Source organism: Mustelus asterias, chromosome 17, assembly GCF_964213995.1.
Source record: "Mustelus asterias chromosome 17, sMusAst1.hap1.1, whole genome shotgun sequence".
Classification (NCBI taxonomy): domain Eukaryota; kingdom Metazoa; phylum Chordata; class Chondrichthyes; order Carcharhiniformes; family Triakidae; genus Mustelus; species Mustelus asterias.
In genome coordinates this window covers 20,511,625-20,538,765 of record NC_135817.1, presented here as the reverse complement: position 1 = coordinate 20,538,765, position 27,141 = coordinate 20,511,625, and the positions used below count along the sequence as shown (strand labels likewise).

At 44.8% G+C, this 27,141-nt stretch overlaps 1 protein-coding gene across 7 annotated transcripts in view; it reads right to left on the bottom strand.

The window, feature by feature from the left end:
• LOC144506355 (ribosomal protein S6 kinase alpha-3) overlaps window positions 1-27,141 on the bottom strand; it is a 113,385-nt gene that overhangs the window by 71,663 nt on the left and 14,581 nt on the right. For 6 of the 7 annotated variants that reach the window (XM_078232349.1, XM_078232352.1, XM_078232353.1 and 3 more), the window contains one exon: window positions 15,012-15,071. In XM_078232349.1, the coding sequence (XP_078088475.1) occupies window positions 15,012-15,071 (60 nt within the window). The remainder of the gene's footprint in view (window positions 1-15,011; window positions 15,072-27,141) is intronic. The other variant, XM_078232350.1, reaches the window with a different exon arrangement.

Sequence of the window (27,141 nt, the reverse complement as noted above, 5' to 3'; positions counted from 1 at the left end):
CTGAAGGGTGTATCAGTAAATTTGCTGATGACACCAAGATTGGTGGAGTAGTGGATGAGGTGGAGGGCTGTTGTAGGCTGCAAAGAGACATAGATAGGATGCAAAGCTGGGCTGAAAAATGGCAAATGGAGTTTAACCCTGATAAATGTGAGGTGATGGATGTGAGTGTGAGGGAACACTTTGGATCCGGTGATCATAATGCCATTAGTTTCAACCTGATCATGGATAAGGATAGATCTGGTCCTCGGGTTGAAGTTCTGAACTGGAAAAAGGCCAAATTTGATGAAATGAGAAGGGATCTGGGAAGTGTGGATTGGCACAGGCTGTTCACTGGTAAGGATGTAAATGGAAAGTGGGAGGCCTTCAAAGGAGAAATTTTGAGAGTGCAGAGTTTGTATGTTCCTGTCAGGATTAAAGGCAAAGTAAATAGGAATAAGGAACCTTGGTTCTCGAGGGAGATTGTAACACTGATTAAGAGGAAGAGAGAGTTGTATGAAATGTACAGGCAGCAAGGAACACATCAGATGCTCGAGGAGTATAAAAAGTGCAAGAAGCTACTTAAGAGGGAAATCAGGAGGGCTAAAAGACGACATGAGGTTGCTTTGGCAGACAGAGTGAAGGAAAATCCAAAGAGCTTCTGTAGGTATGTTAGGAGCAAAAGGATAGTGAGGGATAAAATTGGTCCTCTTGAAGACCAGAGTGGTAGACCGTGTATGGAACCAAAAGAGATGGGGGAGATACTAAATGGGTTTTTTTTCATCCGTATTTACTGAGGAAACGGGCATGGAGTCTACGGAAATAGGGCAAACTGGTAGGGAGGCCATGGAACCGTTACAGATTAAAGGGGAGGAGGTGCTTGCTGTCTTGAGGCAAATCAGAGTGGATAAATCCCCAGGACCGGACAGGGTATTCCCACGGACCTTGAGGGAAGCTAGTGTTGAACTTGCAGGGGCCCTGGCAGACATATTTAAAATGTCAGTATTCACGGGGGAGGTGCCGGATGATTGGAGGGTGGCTCATGTTGTTCCGTTGTTTAAAAAAGGTTCCAAAAGAAATCCGGGAAATTATCGGCCAGTAAGTTTGACGTCGGTGGTGGGCAAGTTATTGGAAGGTGTGATAAGGGATAGGATCTACAAATATTTGGATAGACAGGGACTTATTAGGGAGAGTCAACATGGCTTTGTGCGTGGTAGGTCATGTTTGACCAATCTATTAGAGTTTTTCGAGGAGGTTACCAGGAAAGTGGATGAAGGGAAGGCGGTGGATGTTGTCTACCTGGATTTCAGCAAGGCCTTTGACAAGGTCCCTCATGGGAGGTTAGTTAGGAAGGTTCAGTCGCTGGGTATACATGGGGAGGTAGTAAATTGGATAAGACACTGGCTCAATGGAAGAAGCCAGAGAGTGGTTGTGGAGGATTGCTTCTCTGAGTGGAGGCCTGTGACTAGTGGTGTGCCGCAGGGATCGGTGTTGGGTCCATTGTTGTTTGTCATCTATATCAATGATCTGGATGATAATGTGGTAAATTGGATCAGCAAGTTTGCTGATGATACAAAGATTGGAGGTGTAGTGGACAGTGAGGAAGGTTTTCAAAGCTTGCAGAGGGATTTGGACCAACTAGAAAAATGGGCTGAAAAATGGCAAATGGAATTTAACGCAGACAAGTGAGATATTGCACTTTGGAAGGACAAACCAAAGAAGAACGTACAGGGTAAATGGTAGGACTCTGAAGAGTGCAGTTGAACAGAGGGATCTGGGAATACAGGTTCAGAGTTCCCTAAAAGTGAAGTCACAAGTGGATAGGGTCGTAAAGAGTGCCTTTGGTACATTGGCCTTTATAAATCGGAGTATCGAGTATAAAAGTTGGAGTGTTATGGTAAGGTTATATAAGGCATTGGTGAGGCCGAATTTGGAGTATTGTGTACAGTTTTGGTCACCTAGTTACAGGAAGGATGTAAATAAGATTGAAAGAGTGCAGAGAAGGTTCACAAGGATGTTGCCGGGACTTGAGAAGCTGAGTTACAGAGAGAGATTGAATAGGTTGGGACTTTATTCCCTGGAGCGTAGAAGATTGAGGGGAGATTTGATAGAGGTGTATAAGATTTTTATGGGTATAGATAGAGTGAATGCAAGCAGGCTTTTTCCGCTGAGGCGAGGGGAGAAAAAAACCAGAGGGCATGGGTTAAGGGTGAAAGGAGAAAAGTTTAAAGGGAATATTAGGGGGGGGGGCTTCTTCACGCATAGAGTGGTGGGAGTGTGGAATGAGCTGCCGGATAAAGTGGTAAATGCGGGGTCACTTTTAACATTTAAGAAAAACTTGGATGGGTTCATGGATGAGAGGGGTGTGGAGGGATATGGTCCAAGTGCAGGTCAGTGGGACTTGGCATAAAATGGTTCGGCACAGACAAGAAGGGCCAAAAGGCCTGTTTCTGAGCTGTAATTTTCTATGGTTCTATGATTCATTTTGGTAGGACTAATTTAAATGTGGATTACAGGGTCAAAGGTCGGGTTCTGAAGACTGTGGAGGAACAGAGAGATCTTGGGGTCCATATCCACAGATCTCTAAAGGTTGCCACTCAAGTGGCTAGAGCTGTGAAGAAGGCCTACAGTGTGTTAGCTTTTATTAACAGGGGGTTGGAGTTTAAGAGCCGTGGGGTTACGCTGCAACTGTACAGGACCTTGGTGAGACCACATTTGGAATATTGTGTGCAGTTCTGGTCACCTCACTATAAGAAGGATGTGGAAGCGCTGGAAAGAGTGCAGAGGAGATTTACCAGGATGCTGCCTGGTTTGGAGGGTAGGGCTTATGAGGAAAGGTTGAGGGAGCTAGGGCTGTTCTCTCTGGAGCGGAGGAGGCTGAGGGGAGACTTAATAGAGGTTTATAAAATGATGAAGGGGATAGATAGAGTGAACGTTCAAAGACTATTTCCTCGGATGGATGGAGCTATTACAAAGAGGGATAACTATAGGGTTCATGGTGGGAGATATAGGAAGGATATCAGAGGTAGGTTCTTTACGCAGAGTGGTTGGGGTGTGGAATGGACTGCCTGCAGTGATAGTGGAGTCAGACACTTTAGGAACATTTAAGCGGTTATTGGATAGGCACATGGAGCACACCAGGATGATAGGGAGTGGGATAGCTTGATCTTGGTTTCAGATAAAGCTCGGCACAACATTGTGGGCTGAAGGGCCTGTTCTGTGCTGTACTGTTCTATGTTCTATCCCAATCTTCATAATTTGGAAAGTTATTTTGAAAATTGGGTGGCACAGTGGTGAGCACTGCTGCCTCACAGGGACCTGGGTTCGATTCCCAACTTGAGTGACTGTGTGGAGTTTGCACGCTCTCCCAGTGTCTGCGTGGGCTTCCTCCGCATGCTCTGGCTTCCTCCTACAGTCCAAAGATGTGCGGTTAGGTTGATTGGCCATGCTAAATTTCCCGTTAGTGTCCCGGGATGCGTAGGTTAGAGGGATTAGCGGGGCAAATATGTGGGCTTACAGGGATAGGGCCTGGGTGGGATTGTGGTCAGTGCAGATTTGATGGGCCGAATGGCCTCCTTCTGCACTATACAGTTTTTATGATTCTAAATTGAACACGCTTTGTCTAAACATAATGCTTCATGCATTAAAGAGTTAAAAATAAGAATGCTTAACCTTGTAGAAAGAATCAAACAATTACATACAAGATTTGATTTGCTGAAATTGAGATAGGTAGAAGCCACATTTTCAAAGTTCATGGCTACCTACAAAAAAACAAGTTTTGTGTAAGTACAGCTCTAAATGACAAATTCTGACAAGCATAAAACATGTTCAGACCAAGGCTACTGCTTTTCCATCACACGCACAAGTTTCTGAAAGCTGCAAAGGATTCAATTTAAATCGTGACATGTTTCAAAATGATTTTGAAGGTTTTATTTGATACCACATAAATAAGGCTAGTGTGAAGTGTATAGAAAGCACAGAGTTTCCAATACTACATTGTTCCTTGATGTATAATTTCTTTCCACTTCTCAATGGTACGGGAGGTAAAAGAACCAGGTCTTTTATTAATTTTAAAAGATTTTGCACCTACAGGAAGCACAGTGCTGCAACCACTAGTTGTCTTAGGCACACAATTTAGTGCACTTAAGAGACGGGTGGAACAGGAAAACACATTACCAAGAGCATTTGTTATCAAGGATCACTGATCAAAGCATGCATGTCTCAACAGGGTTGGCTCAGTTGCAACAGCTCCCACACCAGTGCCGTTATAGCAACCCTTGCAGGAGATCTTAAACTAAACTGATCTCAGAAAAGTATCAAAAAATAAGGCAGCATCATGAAACTTAACAAAGCTGAACTGAGAAGCCCACTTGCAGTTACATCAGGCATGCTAAACAAAATTCTTCCAGGTTACTTTCCAAAAAAAAGGCCAATTCAGCAAAGTAAAGTCACCATTGGGCAGTCTCGTACGAGAAACAGAAGAATGGTCCAGAACTCAGATGACAGCGACGTAGTATTGAGGGTCATATCACAGGCTTCCAGACAAAAAAAAGGAGAAAATATAACTTTTTAAAAGACAATTTATAAACCAGTTTAACGCTGTTGCAAAATACGCAGCTTTTGTAAGAACCTTAAGTTTTCTTAAACATTGAAAGAAATTGCAGATTGTTAATGCTTTTTTGCTTTCTCCCTCCTCAAAATATTTGTAATTTGATAGATTCCAGTATTTTTGAACAAACAAGGCATTTTTCAATTCTCTAGCATGTGAATGAAATGCAAAATTGCATTGTGCTTGATTTTCACTTAATTGGTTATGTATGTTAATCTGTTTTCTAATTCACAGTGGGTATCTGGGCAAACTTGGATCTCAATTTATCACAAAATTGATACGAATAAAGTGTTAGGCTTTATTATCGGCATGATATATGGCACCCTTTGATGAAATTTATGAAGAGCTCCGTCAAACTCTTATGGGGAAGGTCATGGAAAATACACTTCAGTACCAAAGGCATTAACATGTGTCGCCATCATAAATTAAGGGTTGCTTTGGAACAATTATACAGTTTAAACTGGAGACATGGCCAACCCATGAAGACCAAGGTCAAAATTTAATGCAGAGACGGGTAAGCCCTAGGCCAGCCTGCCTGTCCTTGCCCTGATTGAGGCCCTTAAGTGGTCAACTGTTGACCAAAACGTAACACCATCCCACCTCCAAAAAAAAGGACCGGTCACTGCAGGTCCTCCTTTGCTCCCCATGTCTCTTCACCAACCCGCTCTACCCAGGGACCCCCAAAACCTAGCTGGTCCCAGACTCAGGCTCCCCACTGCAGATTTTAGGCTGGAGGGACAGAGAGCCACCAGCCAATCAGCTCTTGGAAGCGGAACTTCCTCCCAAGTGAAGGCCGGAAGTGTCGTCTCCAGCCAACTGACACTTGCCTGCAAAGGTTAAGGCTGCAGGCAAGGCAGTAACCACCAACTCCTTAGAGAGCAGGATGAAAAATCCCACCACCCTAATCTGCCAATCTCATTCAAAACTCATTAGTGTATAGATTAAAAACAAATTGAACCCAAGTGCTGGTGACACAGGAACTGACTATTTTGATTAAAGAGATCTGATAACATTAAATTTAAATCCCTCATCAATTGCAAGAGTTGGTCAAATTAATTCTAAATATGATACAACATGTTGTGATTCCTGCTGCAATCTGAGGTGGATTTAACCCTTTATTGATTTTGCACTATTAATTTTGCATTAGAACTATCCAACGAGTTTAATGTGAAATAAATATCTGATTTGCAAGTTTGCAGAAAATTATTGCAGAGTAGAGCAGAATATGATAAATAAACAACCTAATGCGGAGAAAAGTTCTAAAATAGCTATTTATGGCTGCTCAAGATTTATGATATGCACTTTCCCCTTATGATACCATTCTTTGGACAACAATCTTTGCTGCTACCACCCTCCCCAAACAGCTACTTGATTTTGGAATTTGGTTCCATGTAAACACCACAGACAGTACAGGTTGGCCTATCGAATTGAACTAAAGTACTATTTGAGAGATGACAGTAATATGCTGCACATACCTTTGCCACAATGCATAATACTGTCCGATAACATGGGGGTTACATGTTGCTGGTTGGATTGGCCTCAAGTATGCAGCACAATGCATGATTATTCTGCACTAAATAACAATCATTTTACAGAATATGCAGAATTGATTTGTTGGGATAAATAACACCCTCAGCAGACAATCAGTGCCACAAGAAATTTCTCTTGCATGGCTTGAAAAATAAACTCCCGATCCATCATCCTAATAACAAAATGGAAAATAATAATTTGTTTTAATACAAGACTCCACTGGACATCCCCACGATGGAAATTGTGACAACCAGTTTTAAAAAGTTCTAAGTTTAGGAATCAATATGATGCAACCACCTATCATCAACCAGTTAACACTGCAATATATAACCTGCCTTTTTGCTAATACTGCAAAACCTTTCTCTGTCCACTTTGAATTAGATCATTTTACTCATAGAATCATAGCTCCTGCAAGTATAAATCAATGAATAAGAGCAGGATATGATCTGCCAATTTAGGAGACGAGGGAGAAAGACAGCTTCAGCAACAAAAATAAATTGCACTAACAATAGCTGGTTAAAGTCCAATAGGTTTATTGGTAGCACGAGCTTTCGGAGCGTTGCCCCTTCATCAGGTGAGTGAAGAGTTCAGTTCACAAACAGGGCATACATAGACACAAACTCAATTACAAGATAATGGTTGGAATGCGAGTCTTAACAGGTAATCAAGTCTTTACAGATGCAGAGTGGAGAGAGGGTTAAGCACAGGTTAAAGAGGTGTGAATTGACTCCAACCAGGACAGTTAGCGAGATTTTGCAAACCCAGGCAAGTCGTGGGGGTTACAGAGTGTGACATGAACCCAAGATCCCGGTTGAGGGCGTCCTCGTGTGCGGAACTTGGCTATCAGTTTCTGTTCAGCGATTCTGCGCTTTCGTGTGTCGTGAAGGCCGAAGATCAGAGGCTGAATGCCCTTGACTGCTGAAGAGTTCCCCGACAGGAAGGGAACATTCCTGCCTGGTGATTGTTGAGCGGTGTCCATTCATCCATTGTCATAGCGTCTGCATGGTCTCGCTAATGTACCATGCCTCGGGACATCCTTTCCTGTAGCGTATCAGGTAGACAATGTTGGCCAAGTCACAAGAGTATGTACCGTGTACCTGATGGATGGTGTTCTCACGCGAGTTGATGGCATCTGTGTCGATGATCCGGCACGTCTTGCAGAGGTTGCTGTGGCAGGATTGTGTGGTGTCGTGGTCACTGTTCTCGTGAAGGCTGGGTAGTTTGCTGCGGACAATGGTCTGTTTGAGGTTGCGTGGTTATTTGAAGGCAAGTAGTGGAGGTGTGGGGATGGCCTTGGTGAGTTGTTCGTCTTCATCGATGATACGTTGAATGCTCTGGAGAAGATGTCGTAGCTTCTCCGCTCCGGGGAAGTACTGGACGACGAAGGGTACTCTGTCCGCTGTGTCCCGTGTTTGTCTTCGGAGGAGGTCTGTGCGGTTTTTCACCGTGGCACATCGGAACCGTTGATCGATAGGTTGAGCGCCATATCCTGTCCTTACGAGGGCGTCTTTCAGCATCTGTAGGTGTCTGTTGCGATCCTCCTCATCTGAGCAGATCCTGTGTATACGGAGGGCTTGTCCGTAAGGGATGGCTTCTTTAATGTGTTTAGGGTGGAACCTGGAAAAGTGGAGCATCGTGAGGTTATCCGCGAACTTGCAGTACAGTGAAGTGCTGAGGTGACTGTCCTTGATGGCGTGCGTGTGTCCAAGGATGCAACTGATTCTGGAGAGTAGTCCATGGTGAGTCTGATAGTGGGATGGAACTTGATGTCATCATGTAGTTGTTTCAGCGATTGTTCGCCACGAGTCCAAAAGGAAGAAAATGCCATCAATGTATCTAGTGTATAGCGTCAGTTGAAAGTCCTGTGCGGCGAAGAAGTCTTGTTCAAACCTGCGCATGAAGATGTTGGCATATTGAGGTGCGAATTTGGTCCCCCTGGCTGTTCCATGTGTCTGGATAAAGAACTGGTTGTTGAAGGAGAAGACATTGTGGTCCAGGATGAAGCGAATGAGTTGTAGAATCGCGACTGGAGATTGGCAGTTATCAGCATTGAGTACTGAGGCAGTTGCAGCAATGCCATCGTCGTGGGGCATGCTGGTGTAGAGTGCCGAGACATCCATTGTGACAAGAAGTGTTCCTGGTTCAACTGCTCCATGGGTGCTGAGTTTCTGTAAGAAGTCCGTAATGTCGCGACAGAAGCTGGGGGCTCTTTGCACGATGGGTTTCAGGAAGCCCTCGACATAGCCAGAGAGGTTCTCATTCAGAGTCCCATTGCCTGACACGATGGGACGGCCAGGTGTGTTGGCCTTGTGTATCTTCGGGAGGCAGTAGAGATCTCCAACACGAGGAGTGGGATGAGAGCACGGAGGATGCCCTGAAGGTCCGGATCAAAGGTCTTGATCAGTCTGTTGAATTGAGGGGTGTGTTCTTTGGTCGGATCTGCGGGTAACTGTCTGTAGTGTTCCTCGTTGTTCAGTTGTCAGTACACCTCTTTGCAGTAATCTGTTCTGTTCAATATGACGATGGCCCCTCCTTTGTCTGCTGGTTTGATGACAATGTTGCAGTTGGTCTCGAGAGCGCGGATGGCGTTGCGTTATGCTTGGGTGACGTTCGGGGTTGTCTTGGGAGTGCGGCTGATGAATCTGGTGTTGACGCACCTCTTGACGGCTTAGGCATACATGTCAAGGCGAGGGCAGCGACCTTCCGGAGGAGTCCAATTCGACTCTTTCCTCTTCGGTCGCTGCACTGCGGATCTCTCTGTCGGCTGTTCCGGTTCATTGGCTGTCTCATCGGTTTCACTGTTGGCCTCTTGGGGTTTGTGGAAAAACTCCCGGAGCCTCATTCGCCTGATGAATTCCTCTGTATCTGCTGCAAGACTGATGGGGTCCATTTGGTTGGTGGGACAAAAATTGAGCCCTCGGCTGAGAACTTCGATTTCGTCTGAAGTGTGTAGTCCGACAAACTGACAATGGACTTCCCTGCAGTGGTACTGTTTTCTACTGTGGTACCAGGGTAGGCTTGGTTGCTGCTGGTGGTGATGCAAAGTTTCTCAAGTTTCCTGTTCTTGATGTGCATGCAGATGGCATAGTTCCGTTGTCTCGTCTGCTTGGCAGTGTTTCGCAGCTGGTCTGCGTCCTGAGCGCAAGTTGAGAATATGGACTGTATGTTGGTTTCCAGGTTGCGGCGTCTGCTGTAGAGCTGGTGTAGGAGGTGGTTGAGGAGTGAGAGAGAGGTGTGACGGCAAAGTCTCTCAGCGTAGTCTGTTATAGGTTGACCTGAGTGGGTTCGTGATCTGTAGTCCTTTCGATATCTTGTCTGCTTTCTTGCATCTTTGTAGAAACTTGATGTCTGTGACGATATGTGGTAGTTATCATGGTCTACTCTCCAGAATCGGTTGCATGCTTGGACACGCGCATCTCCATCAAGGACGGTCACCTCAGCACTTCACTGTACCGCAAGCCCACGGATAACCTCACGATGCTCCACTTCTCCAGCTTCTACCCTAAACACGTTAAAGAAGCCATCCCCTACAGACAAGCCCTCCACATACATAGGATCTGCTCAGATGAGGAGGATCGCAACAGACACCTACAGATACTGAAAGACGCCCTCGTAAGAACAGGATATGGCGCTCAACTCATCGATCGACAGTTCTGACGTGCCACAGTGAAAAACCGCACAGACCTCCTCAGAAGACAAACATGGGACACAGCGGACAGAATACCCTTCATCATCCAGTACTGCCCCAGAGCGGAGAAGCTACGGCATCTTCTCCGGAGCCTTCCGCATGTCATCGATGAAGACGAACAACTCACCAAGGCCATCCCCACACCTCCACTACTTGCCTTCAAATAACCGCGCAAGCTCAAACAGACCATTGTACGCAGCAAACTACCCATCCTTCACGAGAACAGTGACCACGACACCACACAACCCTGCCACAGCAACCTCTGCAAGACGAGCCGGTTCGACATGGATGCCATCATCTCATGTGAGAACACCATCCACCAGGCACACTGTACATACTCTTGTGACTCGGCCAACATTGTCTACCTGATATGCTGCAGGAAAGGATGTCCCGAGGCATGGTACATTGGCGAGACCATGCAGACGCTACAACGGATGAATGGACACCGCTTGACAATCATCAGGCAGGAGTGTTCCCTTCCCGTCAGGGAACACTTCAGCAACCAAGGGCATTCAGCCTCTGATCTTCGGGTAAGCGTTTTCCAAGGCGGTCTTCACGACACAATGCAGAATCATTGAGCAAAACCTGATGGCCAAGTTCCGCTCGTGAGGAAGGCCTCAACTGGGATCTTGGGTTCATGTCACACTATCTGCAACTGCCATGACTTGCAAAATCTCACTAACTGTCCTGGCTGGAGACAATTCACACCTCTTTAACCTGTGCTTAACCCTCTCTCCACTCACATTGTCTGCATTTGTAAAGACTTAATTACCTGTTAAGACTCACATTCCAACCATTATCTCGCAATTGAGTTTGTGTCTATATTTGCCCTGTTTGTGAAGTGACTCTGGTGCGGCCGCACTTGGAGTATTGCGTACAATTCTGGTCGCCGCATTATAGGAAAGATGTGGAAGCGTTGGAAAGGGTGCAGAGGAGATTTACCAGGATGTTGCCTGGTATGGTGGAAAGATCGTATGAGGAAAGGCTGAGGGACTTGAGGTGTTTTCGTTAGAGAGAAGGTGGTTAAGAGGTGACTTAATAGAGGCATACAAGATGATCAGAGGATTAGATAGGGTGGACAGTGAGAGTCTTTTTCCTCGGATGGTGATAGCTAACACCAGGGGACATAGCTTTAAATTGAGGGGTGAGAGATATAGGACAGATGTTAGAGGTAGGTTCTTTACTGAGAGAGTAGTAAGGGCGTGGAATGCCCTGCCTGCAGCAGTAGTGGACTCAACATTAAGAGCATTCAAATGGTTATTGGATAAACATATGGATGACATTGGAAGAGTGTAGATTAGAGGGGCTTTAGATTGTTGCGCCGACCAGTGAAACCATCGAGGGCCAAAGGGCCTGTACTGCACTGTAATGTTCTATGCTCTATGAACTCTTCACTCACCTGATGAAGGGGCAACGCTCCGAAATCTCGTGCTACCAAATAAACCTGTTGACTTTAACCTGGTGTTGTGAGACTTACTGCCAGCAACTCCACATCATAACAATAGCTAGAAGAGCAGTCAATTTGGAATGCTACACCCCATACACAGCATTTTTAAATTTTGGGCAGGATTTTCAGGCGTGCCCGCGGTGCCTTTCTCACAGCGGAAGGCAGCATGTTGTTGGCCAGTGGTGGGGTCTTTTGGTCCCGCCACTGTCAATGGCATTTCCCATTGACTCCACCCTATACCTCTGGGAAATTTTGTGGCGGCCCCACACAGCTGGGAAACACATGGCAGGGGCATGCCATTGATGGCGCCAGCTGGAAAGTTCCACTGGACAAACACTGCAGTTATTTCCCACATACTTACAAATTCCCCAAATCTCCAGGTTGTGAATAAGTAATGTGAAGCCTACCAACTTCTTATCTCCAGTACACAAACTCCTCATGCTGGTTACTTTGGACGCTGTTAAAACCACTACCTGGTTTGGTGTTAAACCCACTACCTGCAAGGACAGTAGATGGTGCTACATATGACTAGTCCATACCAGACACTTCAGAAACACCTTTGGGATGAATGCCTGAAGAGGAGAGGAATCCTTAATTGAAGAAACATCATTGAAATATATCTGACTAATCTTTGAATTATCCAAAGTTACATCTGCATCCACAAATTGCTATGTACAAGTCAATGAAAAAAGCAATCACGGTCATTCCAAAGCAACACCATGGTTCAAGTCCCTGCTTTAAAGGGGGTGCGGAGGACAAGATCTCTGATGATAGTCAAAAATGATAGTACTTAAAATGCTTTTTTAAAAAAGCAGGTCAACCAAGGTTACAACACGAGTGCAACAGTGGCATAGTGGCTAGCACGGCTGCCTCAGCGCCAGGGACCCGCGTTTCGATTCCCGGCTTGAGTCAGTGTGTGTGGGGAGTCTGCCAGTTCTCCCCATATCTGCGTGGGTTTCCTCTGGGTGCTCCAGTTGCCTCCCACAGTCCAAAAGACATGCTGGTTAGGTGCTTTGGCCATGCTAAATTCTCCCTCAGGTGTAACCGAACAGGCGCCAGAGTGTGACGACTAGGGTATTTTCACAGCAACTTCATTGCAGCGTTAATGTATGCCTACTTGTGACACTCATAAATAAACCTTAAAACAGAAGAAAAAAATTACTGAAGGGTCAATATCAGCTACTAAAGCAGTCTCAGCAAAGTTGAATAATAAAGTTTTGAAACATGCTAAGTTGTTCACACCATAAACATATAAAAGAGGAAACAGTTCAGATTTCCTATTAAATATATTGTGGTGTCCCTGTGAGAGATAAATTTGTACCATGGCTCAAAACCGTAATTTATAAAGAGATTGCAGCTAACTTCATAACAGTGCATTGGTGTCTGGTTTAATACTTTTCTCCTGTTATGCCTGTTTAAGTAGAAAGATTCCAGAAACAAAATGACAACTTAAGTTTGGATAGATAAGAGCTTTATTTCCATAATATTTCAATATGCAACCATCTAATGTAGCCAGAATTACAAAAGAATTTGCGATTAATCGGTCTCCTCCTGCATTCTGCTTAATTTTCAAACAACCAAGTATCAATAGTAGAAAGCAAAGGAGGTTTTTTTGTAGACTGTAGTGAAACTGAAGTAAAAAATGTTATTTGCATCCAATGACATGTAATAAGCTTAAATTTTTATCCTCCTGGGTGCCTACCAACTTGCTCTCTTCAACAGACACAGATTTAATAAGTGGTGTCAAGATGACAGGCATACTTTCATACTGCAAAATGGTAAGCCAAGAAATACATGCTGACTAGTTTTTCAACTTGTTTCCACCTTTAATTTAGAGAATCATTGAAAGATGCTTCACAGTAGTATGATCAGCCAAAAAAATTACACCAATCCAAAGTAGAAGACCGGTAATTAAAAGCTTGGTCAAAGAGAAAGGCTCTAAGAGGCTTATTGGAGAGAACAGGCAGATCTAGCAAAATAATTCAATAATTTAGGGCCTAAATGGCTGAAGGCATGACTGCCAAACGTTGGGCAAAGGAAGTGGGGATGACACAAAAGGCCAGAAATGGAAGAACACAGTTCTTTGGAGGATTGTATGACTAGGGTTTAAGCTTAATAGCTCCAACCATATTTTCTGGATTAGACAGGAAGAATATTACATACAATTTCTGCAGGTTTCTGTGCATTATTTCCACAAACAATGGAATTAGACATCTCAATTTAATGTTTACTGAACTAAGAATACAAGAACCATACAGTTAATACATGCATATGATCATAGTGAAAATATATAGCATACAATAAAATATTTACTAGTGTTTTGATTACTGCTTTCTAGCATCTTGTTAGACTTGCCAAAAACATAGTACCTGATGTAAATAGATCACGCAACTTAGCTTCTATGCCCAGGTCTATTACAATTGAACAGAGTAACAGACTGACCTTGAGCTGTGGAGGGAATGATTGAGGCCAGTTCTTAGGTCCATATTTTTAAGCAATTACAGTCATGTAAAGACACGTTGCAGTTAGAACAAAATGTGGAACTGTCCTATGATTACTAGTGATAGTAGGCATAAAAAGTAAGGTTATAAGAAAATTAGTTTTGACCCAAGTAATAAAAACTCCATGCTGAAACCTACTCAGCATTGGTGACTTTTGTTGGCATCTTGAATTCCACAAAAGAATTATGCTGATTTAAGATCAGATATGTTCTTCTGTTCTGACAGCATCAAGTTCAGTACAAGTTAAGCAATAAACAGCATAGCTGGATTCCTTTCAATCTTTTGGACAAGGTACTTGGTTGCTACAAGATACTTAAATAGCTCCCATTGTTGAAAAGCCCTTGTTTACAATGCCAGGTAATAATTCATACAACACTCACATCACAAAGCAACAAAAGGCAGCTAGAGGGGAAGTTACTTGTGGGGCTCATGATTTTAATCAAATACTAATGGAAAGCTCTGCAATAGGATATGACAATAAGTGGGAAATTATGCTGACAAAGGACTGGAGCTCACCCAAGTCAGAATTTGTATGCCGCTATAATGGAGTTATAAAATCTAATAAAAGCAAATTACTGCAGATGTTGGAATCTGACACCAAAAGAGAAAATGCTAGAAAATCTCAGCAGGTCTGGCAGCATCTGTAAGGAGAGAGAAGAGCTGACGTAGAGTCTAGATGATCCTTTGTCAAAGCTGTCAGACCTGCTGAGATTTTCCAGCATTTTCTCTTTTGGTATAAAATCTAATGGTGAGCAGTGTTTTGTTTAAAGTAACTTCTAAAGTTATCAATTTTATCTACTGACATCTGACTCACTCAAAATGACAGTCTACAGTCTGAGTAGACAAAAGTGCAAGTCAGAGAATTAGGACTGAATATGCTTCTCTACATTTGCAAAAACATGAATCTATTCAATCACTTGTGGGCCTCAAGTCAGAGCTAGTTCTGCCTTCATCAGATGATTCGCAAGTGCACAGTTCCATCATTAGTTGCAGAGTTAACAATCTGGAACTGAATATTGGTTGACATTTTTCTTCTCCTTAAGTTAGAGATGCTGGGATCGATGGAAAGACTCAGCTAACTCAGCATAGACAAGCAATCAAACCTAGGAACTACATCTGTAGCTTAGCAACTGATGAAACCTGATAAACAATTATAGATTTAAACATTATTTGCAGAATGAAGCTAACTAATGAACGGCACGGATTTTAATAATTAATTTGAAAGATATGCCAAGTCAACGTTTCAAAACACCAACTTACAGGTTGAAGGACTGCTTCATCTTCGGACATGGGTTCATCCACCATTTGCTGTCCATCCTGCTACAAAAGTTAAACAGAAAACATTAATTACAGGCTGTCCAGTTTCTTTTCTTAAATACTAAACACAAATAACTCAGAAGACTAACAGTGAAAAGCTTCTATCAAAAGTTTGTCCTATTGAACATTACCAATTGGCATCTGCTAGTAGGGAATCTTCACATTTTAATCATAAGGACATAAAGTTCCATGGTAATTTTGCTCATCAGGAAACTGAAAACTGCTAAAATCCAATGCAAGTTACCTTTTGATAATTGATTTAATAGTTCCATTAAAGCCCAATGTTTGAACTGCATTCAAATGCACAAGAAATTAAGAATTGAGCACAAGAACATACTGCATTTGAAGCCAAATAATCCACCCTCCTTTTGATATGTTATGTGGTGTGCATAACCCACACCACAGCCATGGCGTCACAATACCAAACCCTAACACAGACAAATTCCTTCCATTTCCATAGCTTTAAAGGACGATACAACATTTTGGAGTAATTTTCATATTATGCATGTGCAACCCTATTCACCAGCAAAAATTCCAGTCCTAGACTAACCAAAGTATTTCCATTTTTGAAATTAGATGCCATATTCTAATAAAATTACAATTTCTAAGGGGTACTGAGAGTTAGTTTGAATACTAGGCTTGTTCAGAGTATTTACACTAAATATGTCCTGGTTAAGATTTAATGGTATTCTGTAATTAAGACCCAAAACAAATTATTTGGTACTTGTCAGATATGTGGGATCTTGGCTGTCACCTTTCCTACATTAAAATAGTGATTATGCTTCAAAAGTACTGTTTTGGATGCCATATGGCTATAAAAGGCACTATATAATTGCAAGTATAAGTAAATTATGGGAAAAGTAGCCATTACACTTTAATGTCACGTCATCTGCCTTATTCTGTATTCATCACCAGTACTGGATATGTAAACAATCTACTTCATGTAACTTTATATGGGGTAACTTTTACTCCAATATAATCAGGTTTAGAAGGACAGGGACAATAATTGTAGCTATGTACTTCTCACTTTTTTTTTTTAAAGACCTTTGTTCATAATGAATTTTATTGCAAGTGATTGCAAAATGGCATCACCAAAACTGTACTGAACCTTTGGCAGAGGAAATACTATCATGTGATGAAACAGTACATAAAACCTACAAGAAAAAAAATCCAATGGCTAAACAGCAAGCACACTTTTGGATCTTGCCCCTTAGATTGTGGGTTTAGTAGAGCCTAGCTCAGATCCATGTGGTTAGAGTTGTTTTTAGGGCAGCAAGAAACAGGAGAAATGAAATGTTAGGCTTTACTGGACAGCAAAGAGAAAATAGACAAGGGTGCACTGCATTCTGCAGTGATCAGAGACTTCCACCTGAATGTTCTCATCAGCCCTCATGTAATCACATTCAAACACGAGTCCCAGAGGTGAAAGAGCATTTTGTTCATCCTCTACGTCATATTGTAAAATATAGTTATAGGCCTTCAGCTAAGACAAAGGAATAATATGACTGGGGCTTTTCCCCATCATTCCAGGAAGGTTATCTGTATTAAACCCTGACTGCTGCAGAGGTTGCAGCACTTTTACCTGTCCTATCACAATTAAAATAAATTTTGTGGCATTGAAAACTCCTGTGAAAAACAAAGCCATGCGAATGTACCACAGCTATCTTAATAGAAAATAAGACCTTGGAGGAAAATCTGAGGAGGGATGTGGTTTAGAATGAGTGATAATGCATACAGAAATGCTCCCTAGGTTCAAGGACCTGCCTGTGAAGCAGTTGGTATTTTCCAGTTGATCCAAGAAAGAGAAAATAAAGTTAGTCCAGAATAAATAATGTGTTTAAACCCACTGTTTTGTGATTGTGCGTGTGTCAAGTCTAATCTTGTAATATTCCCATTTTTCTTGAAGATTTTGAATTTTCCATTTCATCACATTGAAAACTAGCTAACAGCCAGAACACTGGATTTTGAAGCAACAAAAGAATGAAGGGTTAGCTAATCAAAGTATCTAAAAGGGTAGATATGAGAAATTATCTCCTTTGATGGAAGACTCCTGAACATGGGGTTATAATCTTAAAATCAGAGCTCAGCCATTTAGGAATGAAATCAGAGTGTGTGTTTTTCACACAGTTATGGAAATCTGACTTGCTCTGCAAAAAGGCTATGGATATGGAAATTTTTCAAGACAAAGATTGATTTTTGTTGGGCAAGGTCCACAAGGGATATGGAATGAAGGCGGGTAAGTGGAGCTGAGATCCAGATCAGCCATCATCTAACCGAATGTACAGATACACAGGTCACTGAAAGTGGCAACGCAGGTGGAGAAGGTAGTCAAGAAGGCAGTCAAGAAGGCATATGGCATGCTTGCCTTCATCCGCCGGGGCATTGAGTTTAAAAATTGGCAAGTCATGTTGCAGCTTTATAGAACCTTAGTTAGGCCGCACTTGGAATATAGTGTTCAATTCTGGTCGCCACACTACCAGAAAGATGTGGGGGCTTTGGAGAGGGTACAGAAGAGATTTACCAGAATGTTGCCTGGTATGGAGGGCATTAGCTATGAGGAAAGGTTGGAGAAAGTTGGTCTGTTCTCACTGGAATGATGGAGGTTGAGGGGCGATCTGATAGAAGTCTACAAGATTATGAAGGGCACGGACAGTTGTAATGTTCTATGTTCTATGTTCTATGACAGTGTGGATAGCTTTTTCCTAAGATGGAAGAGTCAATTACTAGGGGGCATAGGTTTAAGGTGCGAGGGGCAAGATTTAAAGGAGATGTACAAGACAAGTTTTTTTTTTACACAGAGGGTGGTGGGTGCTTGGAACTCACTGCCGAGAGGTGGTGGTGGAAGCAGATACGATAGTGAGTTTTAAGGGACGTCTGGACAAATACATGAATAGGATGAGAACAGAGGGATATGGTTCCCGGAAGGGTAGGGGGTTTTAGTTTAGTTGGGCAGCATGGTTGGTGCAGACTTGGTGGGCCGAAGGGCCTGTTCCTGTGCTGTAATTTTCTTTGTTCTTTGAATGGCAGAATGTGCTCAAGGGATTGAATGGCCTGCTCCTGTTCCAATGTTTCTAAACACAAGTGCCACAGAGAAAACATTCCATCAAAGAATCTGCAGCTCAAACCCAACTGATGAACAGGGGCAGGGTCTCAACTGGATAAAAGCAAATTACTGCAGATGCTGGAATCTGAAACCAAAAGAGAAAATGCTGGAAAATCTCAGCAGGTCTGGCAGCATCTACAAGGAGAGAAAAAGCTTTGTCAAAGCTTTGATTTTGAGGGGCTTGAAACATCAGCTCTTTTCTCCCCTTACAGATGCTGCCAGACCTGCTGAGATTTTCCAGCATTTTCTCTCTGGATCTCAACTGTTGGGACTTTAGCCAGAGTGGAACCTGTTGCAGCAAAATGAGAAGCCCACGAAGAACATAGACAGAGCTGGCAATTTGTCAAAAAGACTTCTGAGAGCCAATAGGACTGTTTTATTGGGCTAGTGAAAGACCTGAATCAGTGCCCAGCCCTCCTGCACATATGGGTGGGCACAGTGGTTAGCACTGCTATTTCTCAGCGCCAGGGACCAGAATTCAATTCCTGCCTTGGGTCACTGTCTGTGTAGAGTCTGCGTGTTCACCCCGTGTCTGCATGGGTTTCCTCCGGGTGCTTCTGTTTCCTCCCACAGTCCTAAACACGTGCTGGTTATGTGCATTGGCTATGCTAAAAAAAATTCTCCCTCAGTGTACCCGAACAGGCGCCACAGTGTGACAACTAGGGGATTTTCACAGTAACTTCATTGCAGTGTTAATGTAAGCCTTACTTTTGACTAATAAGTAAACCTTACTTGCGATAGTAATAAATAAATTTTAAACTACCCTCCCCGCCCATTGGTCTGGTAGGATAAAGGCTTCATTCCCTTCCTCACATTGAGCTGCGAAACTAAATTGTGTTGCAGAAGGAAAGATCAAGTGGAAGACAAGAAATTCTCCAAAAGAGAATGCGACCTATTCAGTCTGCAGCAGGCCAGTTCTCAACAAATCACTACCAGCTCTGCTAAAGGAGTGCATTGCTCACCATTTGCACATGGAGACTACGACAAAACTATGAGTGGAGTATTTTCTTTCCACTATCTCTTTTCATTTGCCCTTGCCATTAACTCCATTCCCCTCCCATCCCAGTGCCTGATTGTGAACATGCTGTTCACAACCATGCCATCCTATTAATTGAGATTCAACCCTATACTTTAACCATCACAAAGCCCACCTTACATCCACTTGTGTAATATCACCTGTTTCTCCTGCTGACATCTCATCCAATTCTTTGGCATTTCCAGTCTCAACTATTCCAATGTTCACCTGTCCAGATTGTCATCCTCAATAAAACTTCAGCTGATCAAAAAGTCCGATGCATGATCTGTATGCATCATCAAAAAATCCTGTCCAACCATCAGTTCCCGTGTGTAAGTAGACACTTTCAATAAGCAAAGTGAAAGCATCTGAAGCAACAAAAGGGATGCGATGGGATGCCATAGAACCATAGAAAATTACAGCTTAGAAACAGGCCTTTTGGCCCTTCTTGTCTGTGCCGAACCATTTTTTGCCTAGTCCACTGACCTGCACTTGGACCATATCCCTCCACACCCCTCTCATCCATGAACCCGTCCAACTTTATCCGGTAGCTCATTCCACACTCCCACCACTCTCTGCGTGAAGAAGCCCCCCCTAATATTCCCTTTAAACTTTTCTCCTTTCACCCTTAACCCATGCCCTCTGGTTTTTTTCTCCCCTAGCCTCAGCGGAAAAAGCCTGCTTGCATTCACTCTAGCTATACCCATGCCAAAGACTGTTAGGGCCAGGTCACAAAGGGTTCCAACATTGGCCCGTAGTAGCTGATCTTACCCCATCATGTTGACAAAGAGATCACACGGAACAGCTTCAGATAGTTTTCCACAGCAGCTTAAAGAGAGCATTTTTACTCATATGGTTTAATGCCTTGGTGATATCAAGGTAATATATAGCCTTCTTTTGTTTATAGTATTCTCCTGCAGCTGCCAGGTAGAGAAGATTATGTTGATTGTGGTTCTTCCAGTTCCGAATAACCAGAGTCAGGATAGATATTTCTGCCACGATTCAGGCATAGACAAATACTCTTCCAAATGCTCAATATGCTTTCTGAGTTCTATCCATCTCTCAACTTTATCACATCTGGTAATGACCTCAACTGCCTTTGTTCAAAAAGGAATTTTTGTTAGCTGATGGACCTTTTTAATCTGACCATGCATTCTGTGCACCAGAAGACACCTAGATATTCTGCAAAATTGTAACCAGTAGGTATTGGTGCAGAACCTAGCAGTCTGTTGATCTTTACTCCCCAACCAATACCAAGCATCTGAAGACAGTTAACACTCTTGGATTCACCAAGCTCTCAGCAAAGCATCAGCTGTGGCTCATTGGCCACGTTCTTGACTGAGTCAGAGGCTTTTCTTATTCATTCACGGGACGTGGGCGTTGCTATCTAGGCCAACATTTATGGCCCATTTCCAACTGTCTTCAAGAAGGCGTTGACAAGCTGCCCTCTTGAACTGCTGCAGTCCATGTGGTGTAAGTACAGCTACAGTGCTGTTAGGGAGGGACTTCCAGGATTTTGACCCAGTAACAATGAAGGAACAGCAATATATTTCCAAGGTAGGGTGGTGAGTGAATTGGAGGGAAACTTTCAGGCGGTGGTACTTCCACGTGTCAGCTGTCATAGAATCCTACAGTGCAGAAAGAGGCCATTCGGCCCATCGAGTCTGCACCAACCACAATCCGACCCACCTGTCCACATATCCCTACATATTTACCCACAAACCCCTCTAACCTATGCATCCCGGGATACTAAGGGGCAATTTAGAATGGCCAATCAACCTAGCCTGCACATCTTTGGACTGTGGGAGGAAACCAGAGCACCCGGAGGAAACCCACGCAGACACGGAGAATGTGCAAACTCCAGACAGACAGCGACCCGAGCTGGGATTCGAACCCAGGTCCCTGGAGCTGTGAAGCAGCAGTGCTAACCACTGTGCTACCATACCGCTGTCCTTCTAGGTGGTAGTGGTTGTGGGTTTGAAAGGTGACAAAGAACAAAGAACAGTACAGCACAGGAAACAGGCCCTTCGGCTCTCCAAGCCTGTGCCGCTCATTGGTCCAACTAGACCTTTCGTTTGTATCCCTCCATTCCCAGACTGCTCATGTGACTATCTAGGTAAGTCTTAAATGATGCCAGCGTGTCTGCCTCCACCACCCTATTGGCAGCGCATTCCAGGCCCCCACCACTCTATGTAAAAAACGTCCCTCTGATATCGGAGTTATACCTCACCCCTCTCACCTTGAGCCCGTGACCCCTCGTGATCGTCACCTCCGACCTGGGAAAAAGCTTCCCACTGTTCACCCTATCTATATCCTTCATAATTTTGTACACCTCTATTAGGTCTCCCCTCATTCTCCGTCTTTCCAGGGAGAACAAGCCCAGTTTACCCAATCTCTCCTCATAGCTAAGACCCTCCATACCAGGCAACATCCTGGTAAACCTTCTCTTCACTCTCGAAAGCCTCCACGTCCTTCTGGCAGTGCGGCGACCAGAACTGGACGCAGTACTCCAAATGTGGCCTAACCAGCTTCCTATACAGCTGCAACGTCAGACTCCAGCTTTTATACTCTATACCCTGTCCTATAAAGGCAAGCATACCATATGCCTTCTTCACCACCTTCTCCACCTGTGCTGCCACCTTCAAGGATTTGTGGATTGCACACCTAGGTCCCTCTGTGTTTCTATACTCTTGATGGCTCTGCCATTTATTGTATAACTCCCCCCTACATTAGTTCTTCCAAAATGCATCACTTCGCATTTATCTGGATTAAATTCCATCTGCCATTTCTCCGCCCAATTTTCCAGCCTATCTATATCCTGTTGTATTGTCCGACCATGTTCATCGCTATCCGCAAGTCCAGCCATCTTCGTGTCATCTGCAAACGTGCTGATAACACCAGTTACACCTTCTTCCAAATCATTTATAGATATCACAAATAGCAGAGGTCCCAGTACAGAGCCCTGCGGAACACCACTGGTCACAGACCTCCAGCCGGAAAAAGACCCTTCGACTGTTACCCTCTGTCTCCTGTGGCCAAGCCAGTTTTCTACCCACGTCTCCTTGTATCCCATGAGCCTTAACCTTCTTAACCAACCTGCCATGAGGGACTGTGTCAAATGCCTTACTGAAATCCATAGACGACATCCACGGCCCTTCCTTCGTCAACCGTTTTTGTCACTTCCTCAAAAAACTCCACCAAATTTGTAAGGCACGACCTCCCTCTTACAAAACCATGCTGTCTGTCACTAATGAGATTGTTCCGTTCTAAATGCGCATACATCCTGTCTCTAAGAATCCTCTCCAACAACTTCCCTACCACGGACGTCAAGCTCACTGACCTATAATTACCCGAGTTATCCCTGCTACCCTTCTTAAATAACAGTACCACATTCGCTATCCTCCAATCCTCAAGGACCTCACCTGTGTCCAATGAAGAGACAAAGATTTCCATCAGAGGCCCAGCAATTACATCTCTTGTCTCCCTGAGCAGTCTAGGATAGATGCCATCAGGCCCTGGGGATTTGTCAGTTTTAATGTTACCTAAAAAACCTAACACTTCCTCCCTTGTAATGGAGATTCTCTCTAACAGGTCAACACCTCCCTCTGAGACACTCCCAGTCAACAAGTCCCTCTCCTTTGTGAATACCGATGCAAAGTATTCATTTAGGATCTCCCCTATTCCCTTGGGTTCTAAGCATAATTCCCCTCCTTTGTCCCAGAGAGGTCCGACTTTTTCCCTGACAACTCTTTTGTTCCTAACATATGAATAAAATGCCTTAGGATTCTCCTTAATCCTGTCTGCCAAGAACATTTCGTGACCTCTTTTTGCCCTTCTAACTCCCCATTTGAGTTCTTTCCTACTCTCTCTGTATTCCTCCAGAGCTCCATCTGTTTTCAGTTGCCTGGACCTAACGTACGCCTCTGTTCTTTTTGATCAGATCCTCAATTTCCCTGGTTATCCATGGCTCTCGAATCCTACCTTTCCTATCCTTCCTTTTTACAGGCACATGCCTGTCCTGCAGCCCTATCAACTGTTCCTTAAAAGACTCCCACATGCCATACGTGGACTTACCCCCGAACAGCCTCTCCCAATCAACAGCCACCAATTCCTGCCTAATACGGCTGTAGTTAGCCTTCCCCCAATTTAGCACCCTAGCCTTAGAACAACACTCATCCTTGTCCACTACTATCCTAAAGTTAACAGAGTTGTGGTCACTATTTGCCACATGTTCCCCTACCGAAACTTTGACGACCTGACCGCGCTCCTTTCCCAGAACTAGATCCAGTATAAGAACAATACAGCACAGGAACAGGCCCTTCGGCCCTCCAAGCCCGCGCCGCTCCCCGGTCCAGGATTGAATCCTGAATCCAGGATCCCCGCCCAATTTTCCAGCCTATCTACATACCAATATCCTATCCACCGAGCTGTCCCTCACAGCTACGATGCTTTGTTCATTACAACCTATTAACTCACCCCCACCCCCCCATTCCAGACCATGTGATCTCCAGGGAGAGGCGAAAACCCAGAGTGAAAAACCCCAGGGCCAATATGGGGAAAAAAAAAATCTGGGAAATTCCTCTCCGACCCCCTGAGGCGATCGAAACGAGTCCAGGAGATCACAATGGCCCTGATCGGAAAATGCTTCCCAACCCTAGTCATTTCCACTTCCACGAACACCATATGAATTCCCTGCCCCCGAGACAGGTTCCCAACTATCCGCAGTCTCACTCTGTACTGGCACCAGCAAGATCATCATAGAATGAAGCCTTGAAACGAGAAACAAGGAACAATTAGCCCGCGCCGCTCCCTGGTCCAAACTAGACCACTCTTTTGTATCCCTCCATTCCCACTCCGTTCATATAGCTGTCTAGATAAGTCTTAAACGTTCCCAGTGTGTCCGCCTCCACCACCTTGCCCGGCAACACATTCCAGGCCCCCACGACCCTCTGTGTGAAATATGTCCTTCTGATATCTGTGTTAAACCTCCCCCCCTTCACCTTGAACCTATGACCCCTCGTGAATGTCACCACCGACCCGGGGAAAAGCTTCCCACCGTTCACCCTATCCCCCTCTCTAGTTGGGCTATCTACATACTGTTCCAAAGAACCTTCCAGTACGCATTTTACAAATTCCTCCCCGTCCAGACCCCCAGCCCTAAGCACTTTCCAGTCTATACCAGGGAAATTGAAGTCTCCCACTACAACAACCCTATTTTTTCTGCACATATCCAGAATCGCCTGACATATCCATTCCTCCACTTCCCGTGGTCTGTTGGGTGGCCTGTAGTATACCCCCAGCATAGTGATTGCACCTTTCCTGTTTCTGAGCTCCACTCACAGCGACTCATTACATGACCCCTCTAAATTGTCCACCCTCTGCTGTAATATGCTCCCTAACTAATACCGCTACCCCCCCCACCTTTTTTAGCCCCTCCTCTGTCTCGCCTAAAACACTTATACCCCGGAATATTCAGCTGCCAGTCCCGTCCTTCTTTCAACCATGTCTCCGTCACCGCAACCACATCCAAATTCCGTGTAAGCATTAAGGCCCTAAGTTCGTCTGTCTTACCCGTTACGCTCCTCGCATTGAAGCAGATGCACTCCAGACCTCCAGGCCCACTCAGGTCATCCTGCTCCAGAATGCTCTTCTTCTTAGCTAGCCTTGCCCTGGCCCCCAGCTCGACCCCAGCCTCAGTACTTACTGACCTACTGTTTTGATCCCCATCCCCCACCACACTAGTTTAAACCCTGCCGAAACACTCCAGCAAAACTCCCAGCCAGGATATTTGTGCCCTTCCAGTTAAGGTGTAACCCATCCTTTCCGTACAGGTGCCAACCTCTCACGAAGACTTCCCAATGATCTATGAATTTGAAACCCTCCTCTTGCACCAGTCCTTTAGCCACGTGTTCAATTGTAGAATCTCCCTGTTCCTGGCCTCACTAGCACTAGGCACCGGGAGCAATCCAGAGATTGCTACCCTAGAGGCCTATGAAAGGTATAGATAGGGTGAACGGTGGGAAGCTTTTTCCCAGATCGGTGGTGACGTTCACGAGGGGTCATAGGTTCAAGGTGAGGGGTGAGGGGAGGTTTAACACGGATATCAGAAGGACGTATTTTACGCAGAGGGTGGTGGGGGCCTGGAATGCGCTGCCGGGCAAGGTGGTGGACGCGGACAGACTGGGAACGTTTAAGACTTATCTAGATTGCCACATGAACGGAGTGGGAATGGAGGGATACAAAAGAATGGTCTAGTTTGGACCAGGGAGCGGTGTGGGCTTGGAGGGCCGGAGGGCCTGTTTCTGTGCTATATTGTTCTTTGTTCTAGAGGCCTTATTTTTTAGCCTAGCACCCATCTCCCTGAATTGCTCTCGTATGACCCCCCCTGCTATTTCTACCTACGTAATTTTCACCCATGTGTACAATTACATCTGTTTGATTACCTTCCCTTTTTAATATGCTTCCTACCCTCTCGGAGACATCCAGTACCCCGGCACCTGGGAAGCAGACTACTATCCTGGAGTCTCGTTCGCGCCCGCAGAACTGCCTGTCCGTGCCTCTAACCATCGCATCCCCCACCACTGTTTCTCTCCCAATTCCCTTTTTTCCCTTCTGGGCCTCTGAGCCTGATACTGTGCAGGCGATCTGGTCCTCGTGGCTTACCCCCGGAGGGTCATCCCCCTCCACAGAATCCAAAACAATATACCTATTTTGGAGGGCAACCACAGGGGATCCCTCCACTGACTGCTCACTCCCTTCCCCTCTCCCATCTGTTGCCCAGCCCTTACTATTATGGGAGACTGCCACTGGGGTACTTTCTGGTATATCGCCCTTATGACTTTTACCCTTCCTAACTGCGACCCACTTGTCTTCCTTCTGAGGCCCCGGTGTGACTACCTGCTTATAACTTCTATCTATTATTTTCTCATTTTCCCTGACTAAACTGAGGTCATCGAGCCGCAGCTCCAGCTCCCTTACACGGTCCCTCAGGAGTTGCAGTTCTATGCATCTGGCACAGATTATGGACCTCCGGGAGGCAAGTCGTCTCCAGGAACTCCCACATCCCACACCGAATGCAGCAAACTGGCCTCTCACTCATACCTGCCATTTCCTTTATAGTTTTGGAAAAAAAACAACCTTCTTTGCCTCCGCCTGTTTTCGCCGAAGCCGTGAACCAAAGCCCTTGTAGCTCTCACTCTGCTCCCTGCTTACTCCACTGCCTGCTACAACGCTGCCCGCTCAAAAGTGTGGCCTGCTTTTAAACTCACCAAAAACCTTCCCAGGCCTCTCCTGGACCTACTTCCAGTTTCGGAAAAAACCTCCGATTTTAAACCCAAAAATCACTAAAAAAAATAAAATCAATCAATCAAGTCTAGAAACAAACTCTCTTACCCTCAGCCTGCTCCTGTGGAACAATGAGGTGGAACAGTGACGCTTAAGAATCTTGTGGAGTTCCTTCAGCGCACCTTGTAGATGGTACACACAGCTGCCACTGTGTCAGTGGTGGAAGGAGTGAATGTTTGTAAGTGAAGTGCCAATTGAGCAGGCTGCTTTGTCTAGGATGGTGTTGAGCTGAGTGTTGTTGGAGCTGCAATCACCCAGGAGCATATCCCATCGCATCCCTGACTTGTGCTTTATAGATGGTGGTCGGGATTTGGGGAGTCAGAATCCCTACAGTGCAGAAGGAGGCCTTTCAGCTCATTAAGTCTGCACCGACTCTGACAGATCATCCCACCCATGCTCTATCCCGGTAACTCCACCTTGCTAATCCCCCATATCCACACACCTTGGGACACTATGGGGCAACTTACCATGGTCAATCAACCTAACATGCACATCTTTGGACTGCGGGAGGAAAACAGAGTACCTGGAAGAAACCCACGCAGACACTGGGAGAATGTGCAAACTCCACACAGACAGTCACCCACTCGAATCTGGGTCTCTGGCGCTGTGAG